Source organism: Phoca vitulina, unplaced genomic scaffold, assembly GCF_004348235.1.
Source record: "Phoca vitulina isolate PV1807 unplaced genomic scaffold, GSC_HSeal_1.0 scaffold17, whole genome shotgun sequence".
NCBI classification, from domain to species: domain Eukaryota; kingdom Metazoa; phylum Chordata; class Mammalia; order Carnivora; family Phocidae; genus Phoca; species Phoca vitulina.
In genome coordinates this window covers 36,672,678-36,698,998 of record NW_022589720.1, presented here as the reverse complement: position 1 = coordinate 36,698,998, position 26,321 = coordinate 36,672,678, and the positions used below count along the sequence as shown (strand labels likewise).

At 43.7% G+C, this 26,321-nt stretch overlaps 1 protein-coding gene across 1 annotated transcript; it reads right to left on the bottom strand.

Annotated features, from left to right (window-relative positions):
• Positions 1-7,884: 7,884 nt before the first annotated feature.
• On the bottom strand, positions 7,885-17,538 carry ISL1 (ISL LIM homeobox 1). Its single transcript, XM_032415132.1, has 6 exons — positions 17,511-17,538; positions 16,486-16,675; positions 13,480-13,739; positions 11,389-11,675; positions 10,025-10,192; positions 7,885-8,001 (listed from the first exon to the last, which is right to left on the bottom strand). The coding sequence occupies exons 1-6, from the start codon at positions 17,536-17,538 to the stop codon at positions 7,885-7,887; spliced, it is 1,050 nt and encodes a 349-aa protein (XP_032271023.1).
• Between the last annotated feature and the right edge of the window lie 8,783 nt (positions 17,539-26,321).

The following is a 26,321-nucleotide window of genomic DNA, read 5'->3' as shown; positions in this document are numbered from 1 at the left end:
AAGCATTTTCATTCTCCAGAAACTGGTAATCTATATGTTCCACATTTAATCATTTTAGACATCAGCATTCATTGTTAGTGGAAGCAATTATTGCATTTTACAAATAAAGTCACCCATCTTGTTTTATGAATTAAATCTTAAATGTATTTGGGTTGACAGGCTATTTTAATTTCAAGTATTTCTTTTTGAGAACTGATATCCCAGAATAAAAATTTTTGACTACTGATATAAAATGTTAAATAACTAGCAGGTATATATTGTGAGTTTAAAATGAGATTTTTCACTATTTGGTCCATAAGTATTTTTCCCTTTATTGCTTAAGATACACTGTTCTGTTTCCTGCTAGTCCTCTCCTAAAATAAAATACACTTTTTGCTTTGCTAAAGTTATTTTTAAAGTAAACTTCCTGTACATACTAAAAAACAAATTAATAGTTGTTCTAATAAGTAATCATTGAAATTTTTAAGACAAAAAGTGTTTTTACCTAGGTGTGGGCATTTTTTTAATGAAGGAAAAGAAGACTTATTTAAAACTAATTAAGAATATAGGTAACTTATCAAAATGACTGCAGGATAGAACCTGCATAAGTAACATTTTGCCAATCATACCTTTGCTGTGCACTGAACAGCTAGTTTACTGCTGCTATTACAGGACTATGAGCAAATAGATACAACATTTTGTAGAAATATTAATTAAAAAGTTACTAGGAAAAAGTAAAATCCTTCATAGCCCTTAAAAGTTAATTCCCACCATATTTTACTTTATCATATTCAGTGGCCTGTCTAGTATTATCTCCATATACCTGCTAAGTATAACAAGTTTCAAACAACACATTGTATTTGTGACAGGTCAAAATAAACAGCAACCCTTACCCATGAGAACAAGACAAGTCAGTGCCTGAGTACAGTTAAGAATTATTTTCTGGAGAAAGAATATTTTTCCAATCTCCTTACTGAAATTCGTCAATTTCATGAAACTTGGGTTTTTGTCTTGCTTTGTCTTTTTTTCATCTAACACACAGTTGTGAGGCTGAGATTAGGCAGGGAAAGCATGATATGGATTTGTGGTGCCTCCAAAGCTGGGAGATGGTGGTGTTTGTATTACCACCACATTAAGCACATAACCAAATTACTCTCACCCACATCTATGATTAGTTTTCAAACAGAGGCAATATTATCTATTCCATGCCAGTGACACACACATACACAGAATGTTGTTTGCAAACTACAAGAATAGTGAATAACAAGATGTAACTAGAAACTCTCCCTCCTTTCTGAAACAAGAGAAAAATCCCATAGGGAAGGACCAAAATTATAATTAATTTAACCTCAATTAATCTGAAATGCAAGCCACAAATCCTTGATTATAAATCCCCAAGTTTGGCTATTTGTCCTTCTAAAAAAGAGCACTGCAAGCAATCCCTGTCCCAATGGTCCCCTTGCTCCCAAGTGATGGCAGTGCCAGCTTCTCTGTGGTAGAAGCCAGCTGGAGGATCAAGGAAGACCCATGGTTTGCCCAATGAAGCGGTCACGAAAACACTGGAGAGTCATGTCACTTCTTTGTGCTCATGGGGAAAGAAAGGGCGCTCCGCCGCTCTGGGACACCCTGTCCAAGATGGTGACGCATCTTTCTCGGTCTACTGAGAGGTGGGGGGCGGAGGGAGCAGCTTATTACTGCACTAAATGTTTTTATTGATCGCCCTTGAGTCAGAGCTCACTGACCCCGCAAACCATAAATGGCTATAGCGCAGAACTGCCATTTCCAGGCAGCAAGAAGATATACCGGATTAGTCCAAGACACCTCGCCCTAGGCTTCCTCCACAGTCCCTCCACCCACTCCGCCTCCGGGGTTCAGAGTAAAGAAAAGGGCAGCAGCGGGTTTCCCCGGAGGCTCTCCCGGGGGGCCTGGATAGAGGGGAGGAGGCAGGACTGAGTTGCGGAAAGCGCTCTCCCTCGCGGTGCAGGAGCGGACAGCTGGGCGCTGGTGCACACCCCCACCCAGAGTTGGTGGCCAGAACGCGAAGCGGCCGGGGCGCGGGTCCAAGAAAACAAATGACTGTTCTGCAGCATTCCCATTAAACAATAAAGCAAGCTGTAAAGCCTCAGGTGCTGTGTTTGTTGTGCCGTCTGTGCTGAGCGGTGGCTCCGGCAAGGGTGAGCGGAGCGCATTGGGCCGGGGGAGCGCCTCTTCGGCTGATTCCAGGGAAAGATAAGGAGCCGCCGAGCCACCAGCTCTGTCTAGACTCGCGACCTCACAAGTCAAGCGCCTTGTTTGGATTAGCCCTCCAGATCTGCCAACCTGATCAACTCCTGAAAGAGAAGGGCCCAGCAACACCCTTTTTTCCTCTCACGGACCACGATTGTCCCTTCTTCAAGGGATCAAGGGTTGACTTGCCTGCAGGAGTCGCGGGGCTGGTTAGACCAGTGTCGGTCCCCGCTTCTTAGCGCCCACCCACAGGAAACGCACCAGAGGGAAGAACCACCAGGAAGATCGGCAAAAATAAGTAGCCATCTCAATCAAATCCATAAATAACACCACCCTGAAATAAACACGAACTTTCAATCAATGGAATGGAAAGAGGATCCCAGGCAAGGAGAGGGCTAAGTAGAATCTCCCACAGGACTGTCTTAAAGTGCCTTTTCCCCCCCACCTGGCGAAAAGCAATCTTAATCCACATCTTTTTCTCCAAATCTAGGCGTCCTTTTTTTGGAGGGGGTGGGGGGGGGAGAAGCTTTTCTTTTTAGAACGCTTTGCTTATCATCGCCGAGCGCTTTTCCAAAGGATAATTAGGCAGAAAGATTTGGAAAATAAATTTATTTAAAAAAATAAAGAGTCAAGTAGTCTTAAGTGTGGCTCTGGGGAGAAACTGGTTTCTCCAAGGCACAGAAACTGGCTTCTCAGAGCTAACAGCTTAAGCGCCATAAAAATTAAAGGATGTGATAGTAACAATGCTCACAGCAAACACTCAGCAGCGTTCCCTCCCGCCCCTCCCCCTCCTTCGCTCCCTGTGAACCAACTTCTCTGTCTACACTTCAGAAGTCTCCGGGAGGTGTGGAGAGATCCTCCATCACGACTTGGGACATTGTAAGCTGTGAAGTTTATGTTTGTGGCGCCTGGGCTCAAACAGCCATTCAGTGGCTTGCTCAGTTATCAAGAAAACAACAATCAGAAAAGATCAGTAAACAGAATCGGCTGCCAGCGCCCTGAATTAACCACTTGCATTTTAGTTTAAAAACATTGACCCACACTGTACAAGTTAATTGTTTTTATTTTAAATAGTTAATGAGAATTCAAGATTTGGGGGCATTTTTGAAAGTAACACTTTTTAAATAAATGCGCACACACAAAAAAATGCTTTACCCTTTTCTCCCTGCACGTCCCTCCAAAGAAAATTTGACTTGCCTTGTTGTTGTGACTAATCTTTAATTGTTGATTAGCAGAAAGGAAGTAAATAGGCCTTAATGAATAAAACTCAAGCATAATTTGGATTATAAATCTCCCTTACAAAAATTGACTAAACTTTACAAATAAGAAAATAAGTACTTTCTGCTTAGTTTACTTGTACTAGGGGTGGGATTAAAAACCCAAACTGATTGAGTTCTGTCCAAATTTAGCTCTTCTGGTGGTTTGGACAGAATTTTTAACTTTTTCCTTCTTTTCTTAAGAAAATGGAAAAGACTAAATAAATCCACATGGGATTTACAAGAGATATTTCATTGAGAACGATCTTATGGCTTAAAGATTCAAGGTGCTAGGGAAATGCCAAGTACTTGTAGGTACCTTAAAAGCACATTGTCTTATAGCTAGTAGTCGAAAGACCAAAAAAGAGGTCAATGCAATGAGTTTAACAAGCTTATTAGGGTGAATAGCAGCAGAGTATTACAAAGTCATCCAATCTTGAATTCCAAAAAACAAAAAACAAAAACCAAAAAAACAAAAAAACCTGTGAATTGGTAAGTGGGTACACACACCCACGAAGAATGTCAAATAACCAGAAATGTTATTTCAATGAAGAAAAATGTCTCTTCAAATATGATTCTAACTTAGAAAGGACCTTTTTTAATGGTAAGGAAAACCAGGCCCATTTAATGAACAGGAAAGAGAGACAGTAGACTGAAATAGAAGATGTTATTGCTCTGAAACAATGGAGGGGGGGGAATCCTGAGTATCGATATTGATATGGATTGCCTGATTTAAGGAGAGCATCCTGGATGTTTTTAGTTGCATTAAGTTCTAGCTTGCAGAAGCTGAAGGAAATGAGTCATAATGTCCAGAAGGAAGAATTCAGAGTAATAAGGGGAGGGAGGATCAAAGATAATAGCAAACAGGAGGAATTTCATTAGAAGAGCACAGCTCAAAGCTAGGTCTCCAGAGGTGTGCAGGGAAAAGGAGAGTATGTGCAAGAGATGGTTTGCAAACAAGGAGACATTTCAGCTACACATTTTAGAGCACATGCTGAGGAGTCTAGAGGGGAACACACCTTTCATATGAATAATACAAGAACTAGAATGCTATCGACCCATCAATCCATTCTCAGCCATCAGGCAACAAATATCTTGAATCTAGCGAGTGAAACCAAATCGTTCATCACTCCTCTCCCAAATTACTGTACTTAAATTCAAGCTGTGGACCTCAGAAAAGTCTGACATCTATATATGTAAAACATCACCTCCTTCCCCACCCCCCTAATCTTAGGAATAAATGTCAGGATGAGAAAGCATCACAAAGATGTGTGCCTCACTTAAGTCCCTCCATTGCATTCAAATCCTAAATAAAATTTTCCCATCTAACCTCTACAGAGTCCACCAGAGGCTATGGCTGGGGAAGGGCATTTAATGGTTTCCAAACCAGGGCTTGGGCGGTCAGTAACTTTGCAGACACCAATATTCACGTTAGACCTGCCATCTTTGCAATTATCAGTTAGCCATCCCAGGTATGATGGGGAGAAAAAGGAAAACTGAAAAGGCAGGCAAATAGAAATAGTGAACAGAAAGGTAAAAGAGCCAAGTCTGATGGGAGACATTAGAGAGAGATGGGAGAGGGGAGAGATAGAAATAGATAGAAGATAGATAGATAGATAGATAGATAGATAGATAGATAGATAGATAGATAATAGATAGATAGATGATAGATAGATAGATAGATAGATAGATAGATAGATAGATAGATAATAGATAGATAGATAGATGATAGAGAGAGTGATCTTTCCAGGAGAGGATCTGTGTAAGATAAGACGTAACTCCTGTTTTTCTCAACAGAAGACCACAAGCCATTATTACCGCCGGCCAAATTATTACCCCTCTGTGAAGAATTAGACACAACAATCAAAGTAATCAACGGGCATGTCTAATGCACTGTAACATTTTCAATGCAAAGTTTGTTTTCTCTCTGCCCCCACGTTAGAGCCTGTAATTAACCCGTTATGTAGAACGATGCCAAACAAAAGGCTAATTGAGGCTCGTTTCCCGACTTGCGGCAGGTTTGGAGAGGGTGAAAGCAACTGAAGAGCCTGGGAGCCGCGGGGCTCACCCGGTCTCCAGCCGGGCCTCCACGCTGCCCCGTCAGGGGTCCGAAGGGGCACGCGCCACAAGACACACGATTAGGGTACGTTAGCTCTCGTATTTATTAAGAATTGTCAGATACTTAAAACGGCATGACACTCGAGCATACAAATGAATCCAGTTTCTAAAGAGTCAAAGTATCATCCTGGGGTGGAGAAGGAAAGGCGACAGGGTGGAGCCCCAAATCCTAACTCTACACCCGCAAACGAAGAAGCACCAAGAAGCCTGCTTTCGGGCAGGGCCCTTTATCTATCCCTTGGTTCTGGCTCTCACACAGGAACTACTGCTAAATGCGGGGGCGGGGGACTGGGGGGGGGGGGAGTGTTAGAGCGCAACTCAGACCGCGGAGGGGGGCCTGCAGAGCACCCGACCCGGCCCCCAACCCAGAAAAGGCTTTTTCCAAAGGAGCCTCCGCCGCGCTTCTCTGCCCTAGCCCGACATCCTTCCAAGGTTTGGGGAATTAGAGTTGGGGGAGAAAATGGAAAGAAGAGGGGGTTGGAAACAAATTGGGGGTGGGGAAGAGAGACAAGAAAAGACACACGCTGACTGGTCTGGGAATTGCTGAGAAAACTCTCTCCCCTCTAGGCCTGCTCTTCCTGCGCAAATAAAGCAGCATTTCCCAATCGGCTGACAGCCGCCACTGGTAAATAATGGTCATACCTCACTGACTAGGCAGAAAGGCTCTCTTATTTAGCAAGAGCTTATACTTGAAATATAGGTCATTTCAACAATCCTAAGCAGGAGACTTTGGTATAAAGCACTTACTCCCAGAAAATAAAATAGTGACTCAGAATCAAAACCCATTTTAAGCAGGACCCTCTTCCTATTTGGGGTGGGGTGGATCGGGCAAGAAAAGAGACAGGAGGAAGGAGGAGAGGTAGGGAGCAGAACGGGGGGGGGGGGGGGGGGGATAGCATCTCATTTTCAAAAAAAAACAGGAACATCATCACAGCTGAAAACCAAAGGCTTCCAACCAGTTTTGATTAGACTATTAAAATGCAAACTGGCAAATTCGACCTTAACTATTTGCAATAAAATATCATACCTATTGTATGTCAGTTTACCCCATTCACATGCAGTCCTTAATTTCAGACATTTTAATGGCTTACTTGTAAACATATAAAACAGGGACCCTGGATCATTGCATTTATTTATTTATCTATGCCAAACGTTTATTAGTGAAATAGTCCTGAAGATATAATTCTACATATGGCGCTTTGATTTCACATAATATTTAAGAAAAAAGACAAAACACATAGAATTAGACATATAATTCAAAGACCACGGTATAACCTTTATCTTTTTTTTTTTTACTTCAGCAAACAAAAAATAATGTCAAATGACATGAAAAGTGGCAAGTCTTTCGACAATAAATAATAAATTACTTTATAATTTTTGCAATGCAAGAGCAAACAAAAAAAAAGTTTCCTTTTTTTTCCTCTTTATTTCCAGAGAGAGAAAACAGTCATTTTAACCAATAACTATACACATCTTTGGGGGAAAAGTTCGTGGACAGACACAAGTCAAACACAATCCCGAGACGCTTGTGGCAAAATAGAGGTAACCTTGTTGCAATGCTTTATAAGTTGGTTTTTAAATTTGAATTCAAAAACCTTTAAAGTCGCTTCAGACTTCTTGATAGAGGATGGATCTCAAAAAAAAAAAAAAAGAAAGAAAGAAAAAGAAAAAGAAAGAAAGAAGAAGGGGGAGGGGCAAAAGTAAAAAAGAAACCAGCTACAGGACATGCTAAGAGACCCAGGATTTCAATTAACCCCTTGTTAAAGTCAACTAAAAACATCGCAAACCAACGCAGCTCCACCTTCCTGAAAGGACTCTTTCAGCCAAGGAGGCCAGTTTCTCTTCCTGCTCATTTGCTGGAGCTCCCGTTTGGCAAGGCAATGACCAATATAGAAACAGCACCATTCAGAATAGGATGGACTAGAAAATCTCTATTTCTGCTTTTCTCTAGATGTGCAGTGAAATGAAAATGCTTTTTTTGAGATCCTTGAATATAAATCCTCTACGTTTTAAAAACGTCTTTTTTTTTTTTTTTTTTCAGTACTCCTAAGGTCATTGGATAGCGTATGTTGGGTTTGGGTTTTGTTTGTTGTTTAATTCTAGTAAAATCCCATGATTGTCTTCACAGTGTTGCTACCATATCACCTTGTCATTAAAACAGACTTCGTGCATTTCATGGAGCATTCATTTCTCGATTCAGTTTTCATTGACTGGGTCGTTAAATACTTTTGTTTCGGAGTTCAACATTATACTTTCCCACTTTCTCCAACAGGGAAAAAAAAAAATACATCTGAATGAATGTTCCTCATGCCTCAATAGGACTGGCTACCATGCTGTTAGGTGTATCTGGGAGCTGAGAGGACATCGACGCCACTTCACTGCCAGTGGAATTAGAGCCTGGTCCTCCTTCTGAAAAATTCACCTGCATGGAAGGTTGAGAAATGAATAAAGGAGGCTGCGATCGTATTCTTAAAAGGATTATAAACTTGTCATATGTGTATATGTACGTGCGAGTGTTTGCGTGCGTGGATGGATATGCAGATAAAGATATCTACATATATAACTGAATTTTAACAGGCTTAAAGAAAGCCCACAAAGAAAAGAACTTGAGAAGAAATCTTATTGCTTTCCCATCTTTCAAGAGATCTCTGTTTTAACTGAAACTGAATTCCCAACATTGTGTTGCATTAAATTATTTAAGAACAAATGTGTTTCCCACTGTAAAATGGCATCGCAACTCTACCATGCATGCTCGAAATAAAATTATCCTGCTGGCTACATGCTGCCCTGGGAGCAGGCGAGTTCTCAGTCTCTAGGCATCAAAGCCTCTCTTCTTGAGTTGGAAAATCCATAACACACGCTCAGATCGTGTGACAGGAGATTCAGAGGAGGCTCCACAGAACAATGATTAACTCCTCAGAGGGTTCACAGCGTGGGCTTTCTTCCTTGTTGTTGGTCCTACTGCCTTTTGGCCTTCCTCTGTCTTTCTCTTTCTCTCTCTCTCTTTAAATCAGGCTCTTCCTTCGGAGAAGAGACCCATATATTATAACGTCATCGCATTATAAATATCTGGCTCCTTCTTTTAAACCGAAAGTATTGTGTTGCTGTTGGAAACCTCCTTCTCCACTCTGCCCCCACATCCCCCTCCTGTCTTGGCTTCCCTCCCACTGCGCTCATCTAACACTAAAGTTTTAGAAGGTACAAACACTTGGCTGCCCTGAACCCTCCTCTTACTTGCCTTCTATGATCCAAGTTTTGCTCAAATAACTCATAAGATTAACCTCACTTTAAAATAAGTTCTTTTTCCTAATTCCAGAGTCTACCTTCCTTTCTATTCTATTAAACTTTCCCATGGTGAGGTCAAGGGACTTCTCAAATTTGCCCAGCCTCTAGACTGGCCCACTTACAAATGTAAACCTAGGCCAAGTCCTTGTAACCACTGCCTCTGGCCTATTACCTAACTGTTGCCACAGAGAAAGAAAATGTTCCCCCAGTAAGTGTGAGGGTAAAAAGCTAACGTCAACTAAAGTTTTATTTTCAAAGAAAGGAACAAGTTTTTAGAATAGATCTTATTTTATAGAACAAGATTCTATAGGACTGTTGACTAAGAAAAAAAGTGATGTGCATATATGCCATATCACAAAGTACATATGTTTAATAATCCTATTTATCTTGATCCTTAAGCCTTTTGTAGGCATAAGGTGAGTTAACATATTAATGCGAAAACAGGTGTTCATGTGCTCTCTCTCTGACTGGTAGAACTCATGTTCCTTTGGCTAGACGTGCCCCACAGTATGTGACTGTGTATGACATCTGAACTCATACACTTCAGATGTTAAAGTAGTCCTGCATTGCAGATTAAGTTGGTCCCAGAAAGGGATATTAATAACAAAAGGTATCCATCATGTCTTTAAATAACTGAACTCTCTATTGATACATTTGAAAATTGTGCTCAGACAGGTGCCTGCTGCCCATTGATAATAACATTGATTATGTCTTACAACATCGGTTATTAATACAAACACCTTGATTTAGGTCTTTAAATATACTATTCTCTAGGAGCTGAGGAGGGAATAAATTTACTAATTGCTGATCTAAAGTCCCTTCCAGCTCTAAAAGTCTAACATGTTTGGTTTTGCAACCCTGTACCCCTTCCCATGCATGTCTAGGTACTTAGATACCTTGGAGGTTATCCCTCAAAGCAGGCCCAGCTGATAGAAAATTCAACCTCTATGGTCAAATTAGGAACTCACAGAAAAGACTCACAAGAAGTTTGGTTTCCTTGAGCACTTGCCTCATCTACACCGAGCCTTCTTCATCTCTCCCCAACCCTGGAGCCAGGGAGGCAGGCTCTCCCCACCTGAATCTTTCATTGTGTGACAGTTAAACCAGAATCTTCTTTTTGTTGGAGATTCAGCCTCCTCACTCTGAGAGCTGACACTTACCAGTTGCTGAAAAGCAGGCTGATCTATGTCACTCTGCAAGGCGAAGTCACTCAGTACTTTCCAAGGCGGCTGGTAACTCTGCACCTCCACTGGGTTTGCCTGTAAGCCACCATCGTGTCTCTCTGGACTGGCAGCCACCATGGGAGTTCCTGTCATCCCCTGGATATTCTGTGAATAGGGCCCCCCAACCCCAACATGTTAATGACCAAACTCCCTCCCTCCATTGTCTGCACAGGCTAAGCAAATACACCCTGGCATTATCTTATCTATATAGTGGCCATTATTGACTCAGTTAATCTGCTGCATGTATGGATATTAGCCAGAGTTCAGTTTTGTTTTATTTTATTCTGTTTTTCTGCTTCTGTGCGTGAGACTAGTAGGTCTGCTTGGACCTTATTAAACTAAATTCTATTCTGACTTTCTCCTTTCCCTTCACATTCACAGCTCATCCCAATTCCTCCCATCTGCCTTCACAGGCTATGGCATCACAGGGGTAGAAAGCTGCAGCCTCCAGACATGGTGGGTTTCCTGGGCAGTTTCAGTTACACTTTCTGCAGGCACTTCTCTTCACAGCGCCAACCCCCACCCCCAAGCATTTTGGTCTGGCCGCTATCGTGTGCTATTACACACTCACCAACTTGAAAAGTGCCCCGGCTCAGGCTTGGCTGGCCTGCCAAGTTTAATGACAGCGGGGGTTTTATGGCATTTAAAAATAGGGCTGAAGCGGTAAAAAGAAAAAAAAAAAAAAAAGAAGAACCTCTTTAGTTTAACTCAACCAGAAATCCTGTGGAGTGGGTGCTGCCATGGGCCTGGGATGACAGTGTATAGTAATATCTCCGGAGGCCTGGGCTTGACCTAGAGCAGACGGTGCCCTGTCTTCTCAGGTCACCTTGGTGGACCTCACCGGTCTGAAGGTGCTGAGGCAGGCCTTGCCCAGAGTCACAGGGCATACCCAGGGGGTCGACAGCCAGGGTGACCCACCCACCAACCCCTGAATTAGATAGGGAGGCAAGGAGGTGTCTCTTACTCTGGTGCCTGCGGAACTGACACCCTGAACCCTGGCAAAACGGGGCCAGGCCTTGATGCCCCCTGCCGGTGCAGTGCAGGGGTGACCCTGTCCTTCCGGTGCCGGAGTGGGGGCAAGGTTGAAGGGCACAAGCCCACCCACGTGGGCTAGGGGTGGAGGTGCAGGGCTCAGCCGGCAGGCGGCCCTTGCCCGCATGGGTAGAGGAGGTGAGGGGCTGCCGGCTTTTGCCCTGGAGCAGGATGGAACTCGCTTGCAGGCCAACCTGGGCAGCCCCTTGCACCTTGCGTGCTTGCTCTGCTCCCCCCTCAAGTCCCCTACCGGCCCCAGGGCCACTCACAGTTTTGTCATTGGGCTGCTGCTGCTGGAGCTGCTTCATCATGATGCTCCGCTTCTTGTCCTTGCACCGCTTGTTTTGAAACCAGACCCGGATCACGCGGGGGCTGAGGCCCGTCATCTCCACCAGTTGCTCCTTCATGAGGGCGTCTGGCCGGGGGTTGGCGGCATAGCAGGTCCGCAAGGTGTGGAGCTGCTTCTCGTTCAGCACAGTCCGAACGCGGGTGGTCTTCTCGGGCTGCTTGTGGACATGGGGCCGCAGGGCCGGCTGCCGGGCGGAGATGGGCTCGGCTGCGAGGCAAGGGCTGCCGTGAGCGCGGGCCAGGCAGCTCGCCCTCCCGTACTGCTCCCAGACAATGGCCAGTGCTTTGCAGCCTCGACAGACAAAGCAGGGGCAGCAGAGATGGGGACCAGGGAAGCAAAAGGGAGAATAATATCTGGCTCTCTAATCTGAGAGGTCAAAGCTGAGTAATTCCGGCCCAGAACACAGCCTCCACCCTTGCTCTTGTCAACACAGCCTTAGCAAAGGGGCCCAGGTCTCAGGGGCAGCATCATCCAGCATCGTTTCTCCTCCTTCCCTGCCTGTCCTCATACCCGGACTGGGCCCAGGTTACACGAGTACCCACTACCTCCAGGCTCTTGGACAAAGGCCACAGATGGTACAAGGGGAAATGCAGAACACCCCAATATCAGCCAGAGACACTGTACCAGCTGGGAGGTCTCTAATGCAAAGGTCAAAGAGAATTCTGTCAGAAAGCCTTGAACGTCAGTCCAGAGAGGGCAAGCATGTCAAGGGGCTAAAGAAATTCAGTATTCTGGCCATAACTCCAGTCCTTGATCTTTCTTACTATGAAATCTACCTGGCTGTTCCTGAGATGGGCTGACCGCATGCAAAAGAAAACCGAAACTGTTGAGCTGCCCAGGCTCTAGATAAATGACAGCTGGGAAGTGTTCTGTCTCCTGACTTTCTCCCAATATTTCCACCTCTTCTGTGTTTCCCCACAAGCAGAGCGCAGGTTGCACAGAACAGAAATTGCCACTCTGGCTTTGCCTCTGTGCAAGCTAGTCACACATCCCCCAGAATAGAAGTCTTACAGCCTCTGAGAAAGCGGAGTGGACAGATCTGTGTTTCCTCACCTTCAGTGTTTAGTAAGAATTGATACTTTAAAAATGCACCAGGTAGATCTATTCCTGAGGGGAAGTAAGGTTTGGAAACATTGTCTGCCTTCTAAGGGAAGGCCTCCTCGTGGCCAACCTTGCCCTGTTTCTATTCTCCTTCTTAGGGAAAGGGCTCTTGAAATGTATGGTACAAATCCTTCACCTTCCAGGACCCCTAGGGTCAGGTCAAAACCTATTGGGTCAATTTAGTGTTACAGCGACAGGCCTGAAGATGAAATTCTCACCAAATCACATAGAATGAATGGTTTAAAGAGGCAGACTCCCTTTAAATGGCAATTATTGCAGATTAGCTTGTTGACAGTTTTAAATTACAGCTCTGTGCAATGGCCTGCAGTTATTAAGACTGTATCTTTTCACATCCATTCTTTCACAAAAGGATAAAAATAAATTCTAAAAATGTTTTAGAGTGTGGGGCAGTTGTAAGGAAAAAGGATTTGAAAGGCTAAATGACTTAGGGCCACCTAAGCTTCCTCCATTGGGTTAAAGGAGGAAGCTCTGGGGGCCCGGAGCCCCACCCCTTTAATTAGGCAGCGGCAGGAAGAATACCTGGCAGGGAGCTGAAGCCCATTTTCAGTAAGCCCGGGTTTGGAGGCCAAGGTGAACTGGAAGTACTGTCTGGATGTGTGTATACATGTATGCACAAGTAGTGTACATTCATGTGTACCCATATTTAGACACGCAGATGTCTGGGGGCGGGGGGAGTCTGTGGACACCGTGAGTGCACTGAATCTTGCGCAAAAGAGCGAAGTACAGTGCAAACTGCTCCTAGAAAATCTCCTTTAACAGCCAGCCGAGGCCTCAGCAACTGCCCTGTGGCTACCAAGGTGGCCGCGGTGGCCCACGCAATGGCTGGGGCGGTGCTGGCCTAGCCCAGCGCCAGCCTCCCGCAGCCATCCTCCCTCCCGGCAAGGAGTACCTGCCATTTGCAGCGGCCGCGCCGGGTGCAGAGGGCTGAGTGGGTCACCGGCGCCCAGGCTGGCCCTCTCCACCACGTCGTGGTCCGCACGGCAGAAGAGCCCGTCCTCCCGAAGCGCGAACTCGTCCCCAGGGATGAGCTGACGGCTGCAGGCCACGCAGCGGAAACACTCGATGTGGTACACCTTGGAGCGGGCGCGCATCACGAAGTCGTTCTTGCTGAAGCCGATGCTGCACTTGGCGCATTTGATCCCGTACAACCTGCGCGCCGCCGGGCAGGGACAGGAAGAGAAACACAGAAAGAGGGGATCACTTCAAGCCGGCACTGCCCTGGCCCAAGATTGTCGAGGACCCCGGCCATACTGCCCTGGGACGCTGAAATCAGCAGTAGCCGACCAGCTGGGAATGGGAGGAAAGAAATCATTAAGTTTCTCTCACTTCTCCTCCCTTTCTTTTACCCCCCTTTTCTTTTCCTATGAACCTCTGTGTCTCCAACCATAGCTCTTAGTTCAGAACACCCCCAAAGTAAAAATGTTTGACATGTTGGAAACCTGGACCTCTGTTCTAGCCCAGCCCCAGGGTAACCCTTGCAGCTTTTGGCAGAAAGGAGTCAGGGGGGACTCTGGTAGCCACTGGCCCCACACTTTTGCCTTCCTATCCCCCAATTTCTGCTGCTAGAAATGTCTTTAAAACTGCTACAAGAAGTCCTTCCAAGAGAAAAAGAGGTTAGGGGAGGAGACTGTCACCCCACTCGTTGGTAAATATACACAGATGCACAAGCAGAGTAACAAAATGAAACCTCTGAGGGTTTCCAGATTCTCTTCTGCACAATAAGCATGTTGCAGTTTTTCCCCAACTAAAGATTTTTCCTCGGGTAACGATGTTAACAGAAAGTTTCCTCTCCATTCTTCCTTTTATTATTATCTTTAAAATGTGCTCCTGCTCCCTCAATCTTTTTCAAGCTGCTGAAGCATCTACCTCTATTTCAGTTTGCTTGAGACCAGGACCAGCCAGAAAAATGAAAAAACCCACTTCTAAGGTCTTCCTCACGCCTGACCTTTCCTTACCAAGGGACAATCCTTGTAGGTTCCACCTAGGCGGCACTGCCCTGGCCCCCTCTCCATGTATCAGTAATAACAGAAGTGGGGGCATTCCTACAAACAGAGAATGGAGGTGGGGGGAAGATCCACACATAATGGGAGGAGGGCACCTCACTCCCCCAAGGGGAGAAGGGCATTCAGACCTAAATAGTCTCTCTGTTCTGCTTTTACAACTACAGGAGTTCAAAGGGACACACACACACACACACACACACAATTGAGAGAGAGTGAAGGAGAAAAGGCAAAGGCAATTGGCTCCTTCTATAAATGTGTATGTGAAATTGGCTACATGAAGGTCTGTATGCAGTTGAGGAAAACACTATCTCCACTGGAGGAAAGATAGTCCTAGAGGTGCAAAGTGAGCTCTCCCTCTCCAGAATCTTGAGTTCACACACTAATCAAGTAAACAATGAAAACGGCTCATTTGTCAGAGGTTAGAAGGTAGATTCAAAAGTTTTTCTTCCCTCCGCCTACTCTATGTGAGATCTTCCATTTCATAGGATGAGGACTTTACCTTGCCTGTGACCAAACAATTTGGAAAATCCCTCCCCCTTCCTCCCGTTCCCCACTTCCCCTATTTCCTCCCACTCTCCTTCCCTCCCCACCCCCCATCCCACAAAGTATTAATAAACCCTTAGACACACTGTTCAGTTTTACTTATCAAGATTATACGCTCTATTTCATGATTTTACAATAAGAAAAAGTGCTGGACACAAAGTGAACAGGTAAAAATTGTGACCACATATTTAATTCTTAACTAAACTTTAATATAAGTTCTCAGCTCCAGAAATTCTATAAACTTACAAAAGCTAATTACTTGTTAATAGCCACTGGAGAAATTTTAAAAATATATAATATTTTTATATTATTTAACATAATGGTGAAGGTGTTATCTCTTCTGTTTGTTATTAAAACGATAAAATTTTCTTTAGGAATTCTACTGACATCCTAAAGCAGAAAATGAAATTTCTGACACATATATACACAGGTAGAGAAAATTTGAGATTTGTGAAGCATGAAGTTGAGACACAAAATAAACTGAAAGAAAAAAAAAAAACCCTCAGAAAGTCCCCTATGTGGTTTTAGTCTCGTCAGTATGGGCAATTCGCTCATTTTATCAGTTACCAGATTTTAATGTGAGAAAGGAAGCTGTTCAATTATCTAAATATACCAATTGTTCGTAGACAGATGATGGGCAATTTGATCTGCTCTGTCTAATTCATCAGCTCAGATAAGATAAGAAAGAAAAGATAGTCAGATGTCACCAAAGGGTTAATATTTAAAAAGATTAAATTTCCGGTCTTTTTCGCAGGGAATATTTGGATTGGTTTTGAAATTTTCCAAGAAAGGACTCTTACCCTAAAAATAAATGGGGCAATATTTCTATTTGCACTTTCAAGGTGCATTTCTAAACATCCTTAGGTCAAACTTTTATTTCGCCTATTGCATTGACATCTCCACAAAATTTGTTACTAATGAGACACTGAACTATAAAAATAAATAAATGAATAGGGAAAAACACTGCACAATACAATAAAAACCAACCTTTAAAAAAGAAAGTTTAGAAAGCCCAGATTATCCATCTTTAAATTTCTGCTTGTTTTGGAAGGGGGAGGGTGAAAGAAGAAAATAATTTGAGCACCACAAATTCCAAGAGCAATTAAACAAGCTTCAACACCACACAATTTATGAAAACCACTATTGAGTTTGTGCGGGGATTTTCCCCTAAAAAGTGAGGTAAACAGAATAGTTTAATTTACATAACATACTTAAAGAATAACTTTTGCACACTGGACTCCACTAAGGCATACTTCGCAAAAAGACAAAGCCACATCAAGTAATAAAAAAAGGAGTAGAGAGAGACGGGGAAATCTCACAAAATTAAAGAAGCAATATAAATGGCGTACCTGATATAATCTCTTTTACAGTAGGTTTTCCCATCTCTAACAAAGCACGTACAGCTCTCATCCAAATACTGATTACACTCCGCACATTTCAAACATGCCGCATGCCATTCCAAATCCGGAGAAACCCTCAGAATATACTGATCGTGAATTTGATTGCCGCAACCAACACATAGGGAAATCAGACGTTTTTCTGAAATGAAAATAAATACATGATTGACTAACCGTTTACTTCCTACAGAGATAAACACACTTTTAGTGTCGTTCTCTTATAGGGCGTACTCTAGGAGTTTTGTTGTTTTTTTTTTTTCCCCTTCTTTTCTTTTTTTTTTTTTTAAGAGTATTGCACTTTGGGATGGTAATTGAAGTGTGCCATCAAAACCTTGACTCATTTTAAAAAGGAGGCGGAATATATGTAAAATGCAGATTTGAATAGTCTACATTTTTAAGCCTAGCACGCAATCAAACCCGTTCATTTTGTATTTCTTTTTCCTCCCTCCTCCCTCTTTGCCGTAATCATTGGGAAAGATCATGGATAAGTCAAGTCAAAGAAAAGGTTTTGACTAGAAGCGTTAAGTGAACGCTTATATTTTCCATGAAGCACGCTCTTAAATAGCACAGAGGACTGGATATTGTTAGTAAGAGCAGACATCAATACAGTTGTCACTCGTTCTCTTTTGCAAGTCTAATGCTAATTCACATCTCCGGGTATTGTATGTACAGGCAGACCTTTGCAACGGAATAACCTCGGAGAGCTCAAGGTTCCCGAGGAGGAAACCACCGCTTTAGCACCAGAAGGCTAGGGTTTTGGAGGGCACACAGGCGAATTCAAACACAAGGTACGATCAGTTTCCCGAAGATCAGAACCGACAGCAAGCATGCAGGCGTGGCGGCAACAAGAAAAAGCCACCTTTTCTCTCTCTCCAGGCAATGACTCCAACTGTGAAGAGCCCTTGGCACCCGTGCCTGAGAGAGACCCCCGCACAAGAACAGCACACCGAGCCCCACAAGGTAAAATAGCCTCTTACTTTTTGGTGGATCTCCCATGTCTCCCATATCTGTAAGAGGGAGTAATGTCCACAGTGAAATGGTGGTTGTACAGTTGGTGAACAGCCCACAGAGAGGATGCTGGAGCTGTGGCTAAGTGGGAAATAGTGGCCCCTGGGGTTGCCAAGGCTGAGAGAACCGCTGCCCGGCTGCGCCGCGCCCTCGCGGATCTGGGAGTCCAATTTAAGCCGGCGGAGTTGGCGGAGCAGAGGCGCTGCGGCGGCGGCGGACTCGGCGCGGCTCCGGCACCTCTCTTCCTTATCTCTTACTCAAACTTCTCAGCTCCAACTCAGCTCCATCGCCATTGGTCTGACGCAGCGCGCGGGGACGTCAGGCGAGCGCCGCGCCCATTGGCTGTGGGGCGCGCGGCGCAGCTGTTCTGATTATCATATTTCAGCCTCGCCGCCGCCGTGCGCCACTGACCGCTCGGCGAGCCCGCGGGAGAGGATTAGGGCTCCCGAGGCAACTTGCTCTGAGCTCAGGCCGCTCTCTCCCGAAGCTCGGGCTGCCCAGCTGCTCTGGCTTTTGGCCTTCCTCTCCTTCTCCTTCTCCTCCTCCTGCCCCCCCTCCCGTGCTCCTTCCCGGCGGTGCCGTCAGCGCCCTCGCCTCCTGTCGCGCTGCTACTCCGCCCTGCGCTCCTGGGGTCCCCGCAATCCGGCTGGCCGTGTTGCGCGCGGGGCACTTTTCTGCCGCCGGTGGCGAGTGGCTGGTGGGTAGGTCTTCCTGATGACGAGGTCCTTCCAGGCCTCTAGGAAAAGGGGCGACTTGGAACAGGCCGTTTGGCTCGGTTTGGTCTCGCGCTTTAGCGCTCAGCTCCGGGCCTGGCCCGGCTTGGCTGCCCGGGAGGGTGAGTTCCCGAACTGGCTGCGCCTGGCGCGCTGGGAGCTGCCTGCGGGAAGAAGAACCGGGAATGGGATGAATAAACCCACAGGAATTGTTCTCTACTGCTACCCCACTACCCCGTTACCACCGACCTCAGATCTCCAAAAAGCTGGGGTGGGAGGAAAAGAGTGCTTCTTGCCTTTAGCGGAGAATCAGGTTGGGAGCACACAGGTAAAACTAAGTTGACTCCGCGGACTCCTCTCTCTTCTAACAGTCCTTGAGGTCTGCTTTTGCAGTTTAGCCCTAGAATTTAGAAGCGCACTAACCCAAAGCCAAAGACTGAAATGATCTTCCAGTAGCGGAAAGTTTGTAAAGCGATTAATAGATAATCCTGTCCAGTTCCTCTGTCTGCTGGTGTCCTGCCCTTTGTTTTTAAGCAAACGTGTGCAATTTGCTCGTGGTGTTTTCGGCAATTATAAGGACAGTTCTCCATGTCTGTAGTCTAGAGATTTTAAAAAATGTGTTAGTTTAAGAGCGTGAGGAGGGAGGGATCAAATATTGAAAGGCAGTGAAATACCTGTTTCACTTCACCGGGTTTGTTTATCTGATAATTTTCTCTCGGGAAACAACCTGGAGAAAGACGAACGTTGGCTCCAACTCGCGGGTAACCTTTTTCAATAATTTCTGACATGTTCCCGTCACCTTTTACAGTCTCCCAAAAACAAAGTCACGGGAAAGTCCACGAAGAACACCCACACGTCTCCCAAAGCTTCTGAATAGCTAATCCTTATCTAAAGTGACTGCCAGTTTTCTCTTAAAAGGTCCACAAACCCAAGCAGTAGAAGGCTTAATTTCGGTGTCTTGCTGCCGCGAGAAAACCCAGTTGTGTTAGGAAACTCCTTTCTTTGTACTTTTCGCCAGATCCAACCCTTGATAAGAGCTGTGAGCTCTCAGCTGGCCTCAGTATCTCAGTTTGCATGGATATGCTTTTCCAGAGTGCAAAAAAACCTAAGATGTTTGAGTTTCCTCCTGACCTAGTTGGGCTTTACCAAGAACACGTATCTGTTTCGTTTTGTTTTCTCTCAAGGAAGAGTTTTAACCGGATCTCATGCCTTCTATTTTTATTATAAGTATATCTGTGTGTGTGTGAAATTGAAAGTTGGAATAGACATAGGTTGATAAATTTATCCAATTTTTTGTTTAAAAATCTGTTTTGTTTAAAGTTTCTAGTCTCCGGTATTATATGCATGGAGCCTTTTGTCAGGCTGCTTTTGCAAAGCTGCTGCTGGTAATCAAAACACGAAGCCAAGTCTTCCCGGTATAAGGGCATGTTTCCCTTACAGATAACCAAGTTGACTCTAGTTTAAAAAAAAAAAAAGAAAAAAAGATACCACTATAATGCCAGAAAGTAAGTGGAGGATTTTAACCAATCAAATTCCATTATGCCACCTTTATAACATGGAATTAAACAACAGAAGCTGCAGAAGCCTGATGACATATTTGAGATCCACAAAGCGCCCTCACTATCCATTCTCCTTCAAACCAGTCACATACACAGCGTGGTTATTTTAACTTCCTAAACTGATAACCTATTCCAAAGAATTATTGCTGATGATGGTAGCAATTCCAAATAGAAAAGCTGGCATGTGCCTTGGAGGAAAACGTTCACTCATGGGCAGTTTCATCATAATGATGAAGACACTTTTTTTTTTCCCTTTTTTTCAGCCCACACTGTTATTGTAATCAAGTATTTATTTTCTTAGTAAGTTCCTAAGCTGATAGAGGTAAAGATCATGCAGAAGATACTCCCTGTTAAAGGGAGAAAGTTGAAGGAACCCAATAATATGTTGTTCCATGATGGATGTGTTCTTGAGTTCTGTGTCTACTGCTAATACATTTTGCATCAGAATCAAAGTTAGGGGAGCAGCCATTATTTTTTCACTTCACCTGAAAGTTTAAATGTGACCACAGATTATTCTCCTCTTTCCTTAGCTGATTGCTACATGTGCATTTAATGCATCAAATATATCGGTTAAAAAATTGTGTAATGTTTTTATAGAATACAACAAACTGTGATTAGCAATATTTCCCCCAGTACTTGATCACAGGAGCGACCTCTTGTGTTCAAAGGGGAGATTAGACCCTTTCCCCTCTCCTGACAAAAATGGACTTATTTTGACCTTTGCATGTTCTGTTAGGTCAAAAATACATCTTTCAGAACAGCAGTTGTGTGAATCCCCTTCTGTGAGCTCCTCTATTGATGAGAGAAGAAGAAGAATATTGGTAGTTACTAAGTATAGTCCCCATTACCTCCAGGCCACCCCAATATACTTCACGGTGTCTTTGAATATAAAAGGTATGCTGAGATTAAGTAAGTTCCTCTTGAGTCTGTGGCGTCTGCCAACGTACACTTGTACACACCTTCCAAAATGCAGCTATTACACTTAAAACTCCTGGTGGGCTCTTAAGCCTATGTGTTTGTGTGCTGTTTCTTTCTGTGCTTTAAAATTTAAACATTCCACATCAAACTTAATGCCAGATAGCCCTGAATGAATATGTTCTCAGGCTACTTTTCAGAAATCTAAATAGGTTTTAATTGCAATTGAAAAGTGGCATTACACATTTAGAATGTATTTATTCCCCAACAAGTTCTGGCAGATATAAGTGAATTTTAGCTCAGTTCTTTGGAAAATTATGTACAGTAAAGGAAAAAGCTTTCTCCTTCCCCACTAACCAAGATTGGGAAGGAAAGGGCGTTTTGATCAGCTTTCTCTGAACTATGAATTTGTTTGGGAACTTATTCCCAGGGCGGTGAAGCTCTCTTTAGCCCACATCAGAATCGGGTTTGAAGGAGTGGAATAACAATTGTTCTTCCAGTTTCCATGAAAAAAAATTATATATATATGTATATATATATATGTATGTATATACATATATACATATATATATGACGGAAGGATTTATTTTTTCTGATATTCAAAAAACATGTAATTTGGAGGTCAAAATGAACGTATTCACCTCAGAAAATAGGTATAGAATATATGAATACGTACTCCATTCCCCTTCTCATTTTTACTTTTTCTGTGTAGTCTTAATCATGTAGAAAAGGCTACATAACCATCAGTATCTTAAATCACATCCAAGGGTCAGATAAAATTATGTGCGTTTAAAGAGAGTAATGATTAACCATTTCTATTCCTCCCAGAATGAGGGTATAGGTTTTTATAGCCAATTTGCCCCTCTTCCAGTTGTTTTTAGGTGGTGGCTTACTGAGGATGAATCAAGAGAATCTACACTCTAATTTCAGAGGAGAAGGGAAGAGATCTTTCTGTACCATTGGGTTTGAAATGATTGTCTCTCTTTCCTTTAATTGTCCATTAAAAAAATACCAAGCAATGATAATAATAAAGGCAGTTGTTAACAACAACAACAACAACAACAACAACAAACCTTCAGTTGTGATTCTAGTTTTATTGACGGGGACTCCTGCTGTGAATGTGGTTTTGTTGAGTGTCAATTGCTTTATTAACCAGTTAGAACAATCTGGGTGAATTAGCAAGAACCTTCTTCTGCAGGCTGAACTTGTTAGCCTTCGTTTCTGGGTTCAGGTAGCTGTTTCTGTCACCAATGTTCCCGATATTCTTTACTGGCAGAGGCAGCCCAGGGAGGCAGCGTTCATGTGCGGTCTGCTGCTCTGTTACCAGCCGAGATAGAATTCCACGCTCCCGGCAGCGGGGAAGCCACAAACCTCATATCATTCTTGAGAATGCGAGGTTCGCTGTTGATTGCAGGAAGGAGTTCGACCAATAGAGGACAGAAATTTGCACCCTTCATTTAAAATTGTGCCTCTGGAAGTATTATGATCACACAAAAGCGGCTGGTAGTGTCAGGTGAAATCTTTTTCTTCCCTTTTTTTTGGGGGGGGGTGTTTGTTTATTGTTTTTGGAACTGTAAATGACTAGGAACAGGTAATTTTTAACTGGACCATTGTTCTGCGTGGAACCCAGGTTGGAGCCAGTGAGTGCTGTGTGCTGACTGCGAGGTTCTGGCCCAAGGACGCACTGAAACCTACATCTCGCAAAGCTTTCATTAAATGTATCGGATTCTTGCGGGGGTAGCTGGGAGTCTGGAGAGGAGAAAAAGCTTTATCTTCCAAGTCCTGGACGATTCGGCTGAAAGCTAACATATCTGCGCTGAAGCTAGCAAAGCACCCACGGGCCCACCGGAGCTCTCAGGAAACCGGGAGCAAGTTAACTCGGTCTAGTTGATCAAATGACATTCTTTCTGAAAGAAATGACACCCTTTCCCCCACTACAATTTTGTCCCACGGACATCTCTGAGTTTAGCGCCAAAGGATTGATTTCCACCGCCCGCTGGAGGTTTACTGGGAATGAGTGGAGGAGGGGAGGCGAAGGTACCTTGGAGGAGGTCAAGAGGAGGAGGAGGAGGAGAAGGAGGAGCAGCAGAAAATTACCAGCCAAGCGGGGGAGGGAATTGGAAGCCCGGAAATCTATTAGGATGCCTCAAATAACCTTCCCTTACCCTCAGAATTCAGCGCTCAAAAATCAGCCTCATAGCACAGTGTCCTGGGCTGGAGTTCTCGGGTGGGTTGCGGAGGTGATGTCAAGAGTTAAGCTACTTTCTATGACTTAAACTGGTGGTTACACTGTGTCGGGGCTGTTTAGTGTAGCTGAGAGATGTGTGGGTAGGGGGCTGTTTTTAAGGGGAAGGGGCAACCATTGGTGGCATCTACAAGTAGATTCTGAGAGTGGAAGGGAAGGTGGATTTGGGGCTGGAGAAAAATCTTCAAATCTTGGTAAGTGGCTGATCAGTTCGAGAGAGAAGATTTCAGCGAAAATTTTGAAGGTGGCCGTCTGCTTCGACTGCGGACGTGAGTGAGAGGATGGAGCTCTGGGCTTGTATGCGTTTAGAATTACCTGCGCCTCCGGATCCAGTCTGTTAAAACTCATCAATTCTCTGAGACTTCAGGTTGAGAGACGGATTTGCCCTGCTACTCTACCTGCTAAATACCAAGAAAAGGGGCTCTGGAGACGACCCCTTCCAGAAAGAATGTCATTTGATCAACTCAACTGAGTTAATAACTTGCTCCGGAAAGGGTCAAGAACGCCTACCCTTCCCACCCGCGCAGTTGCGCGGCGCCGAGGTCAACTTCCCTACCCCAGGTAGCCTCTCAGCGAGGGCCCAGGAACTCCTGTCCTGTGGTTCTTTTCGGGCTCAGAGTCCTGCGATCAAGTTTCTGGTATTTCCAAGAACCTACACCCTTCTGTGTTCAAGCACATATGTTCAAGAAATTTAGCCTAGCCCGGGCCCCGGGAAAAGAGAAGCGTGAAACAAAGAGACGCAACCCCCGCCCCCTCCGGATCCCCTGGGTTTCCTCCCTCCAGGATTTCCAATTCACCAACCTTCTAGCTGGACCCTCACCTCCACCCCCCAGTGTTCTGCGCTCAAGGGCATTTTTCGATTCCATCTTCCCTTTGGCAAAGGAGGAAAAATCGAACTGAATCTACACCCCTTGCCCTCCTGCTAGACTTAAGGAGAAAATCAACGTCATGCGGACCTCTCTCCTTCTAGGTTGGAGAGCGCAGCCCCTGGGGAGGCCACTCAGTTCCTTAGTTTGAATTTCCTTGCCACCCACGTTTGGGACCAGAGCCCGGGTTGGCCTCCGATGCGCTTTGGTGGGCCCAGGTGGGGACGTGAAAGCAAAGGTGAATGAATCCTGTCGCCCGCGGCTCCGATCACTAAAAGAGGAGGGGGTCCCTGCGTGCCACCTGGGGGCTGTCTGCTGGGGGACCTTCCAACCTCCTAAAGGCGAAGAGTGGAGAAAGAAAGCTCAGCCTCCGGCTGTGGCCTCAGAGATGCAACCCTCTGGGAAGGTTAAACTTTCAGTCTTAGGTTGCTCCCTTCCTTTCCGCTCGTGCTTCAATACCCCGGGTTTCCCCAAAATGCATACACTTGTGGAAATGAAAGAATCAAGGTACCATTTTAACTGCTTCAAACTCTGTCAAATCACCTCAATATGCCATCTCCAGAGGCTCAACTTTCTCTGAGTGCCTACATTCCAGAAAATTGTAAGGACAAACATTCCCTCTTCATTCGCCTTGTTGGCGGCGTCGGGAAATGACATTATAGTTATTAGTACACAGTATTTAAAAAAAATAGTTTAATTCTTAATATCATCCTCAAAATATAGACACCCCAAAGTATTAGTTGTCATTTTTTTCAAGTTTATTCTCTTCACTTTGTGTTGCAAACGTTGAATTGGAAAACAAGAGAGAAACCCCGCAGCGTAGATTCACTTCGGTGCTCTACTGTCAGGCGGGGGAGCCGCCTGGGCTGATTAGCAGAGAGAGGGCTCCTTTGTTGATTTAAGAGTTCACCAGCCAAGACGTAACAATTACCTTGATGTCTTTTCTCAGTTGTCTATTGTTGACTCATGTCTGCAGTGCCTCCACTGTACAAAATTTGATCCAAAAGAAGAAAAACAAAAAAATTTAAGTGAAAATATAATAATGGTAATAGAGGTCTATTTTAACTGGCTTTGTTTATGGATTGTGTATATTTCACACCCATCTATATGAAAGATATCAAAAGTGTATAGCACATTTTATGTATAATTTATATGTTATAATTATATGCTAATGTAACATCATTTTTATCTTATAAGTTAATGCCATAAAGAAAAGTTTGAAATGCTATTTCTTATGCACATAACACCCTCTGTCCAAGAAAATAATTAGCAGGCTTAAAATTGATATTCGGAGGTGTTTCTATAGAGAACAAAATCCGAAACTTCGAGAACAGAAATCCCATCAAATATGATGGTACATAACTAGGTTGCTACAGATTAATACCATAAGAAAATCCTCTCCTGTTTTGCACAGTCTCATTTTATTTTAGCTGTGCACTTAAAATTTGTACTTTTTCATTTAACTGTTCTGAAATCTCTGATCACAGGATATCAGCAAGAAATAAAATCTGAAAAAATCATCAATAATGCTTAAGGAATTACTATAATTAAATATTGTGCTTTGACAGTATTGTGCTCATCTTTATTTAAATGTAAATATTGATATATTAAAGTTAACATAACTGTATAACAAGATAGTATCACCTCATCATAATTTACAAGAATTAATATAAAGTAAAAGAGCAAGTGTAAACTTCTTTCCATAGTGGCTAGTTAGGGTTTATTATCAAAATATAGTAATAATAATAAGATTCATATATGTAACAAATATGTAGCTATCCACTCTCCTATCAGAGTGTTCAATCTAGTTATAAAAATATTGAACTATTATTATAAGATGTATGGTCTCACTTGAATGTAGCTAAATTGATGTTTTGCCATATTTTAAGAATCCTTTCCCTACTCCCTAGATACATGTAACAGCCTAGAAAGATCACTGCATCTTGAACTGTAACGCTAAATCAGAAATTATATTATTACCCATAACTAGCATCCTGCTGACTTTCACTTAAATATCAGGACCCAAATTATTTTGTATCTCACTTCAGAATGTGGTACAATGTGCTATTTCATCTTCTTGGCCTCATCTTAGAATTTATTATACATCCTCCTTTTTATGAGTCCTACAAACCATTGGTGATAGTGATGAGAAGCACTGTATATAGTTTCACTGGCTTTGGATTCTTGTATGGTGTATGAAAAAGAAAAATCATATCTTTTAGGTCTTGATGGCATATTCCTTCCAATCCTGAGATGTTGATTTAGCTGTCCCGAATGTCACATGATATGCCTCTCCATAGTCCTATACTCAAGCCATTGCAGAAATGCTGACGTGGCTTTGGTGTGCTGTGCCAGGGCAAATATATTCTTTTGAATTATGCCAGCAGTGAGGAAGAAACATGAGTACAGATCTCAAAATGGAAGAAAATGTGAGTGGATGGAAAATTACTCTTTTTGAATATGGTGGTAGAGGAAGAATTGA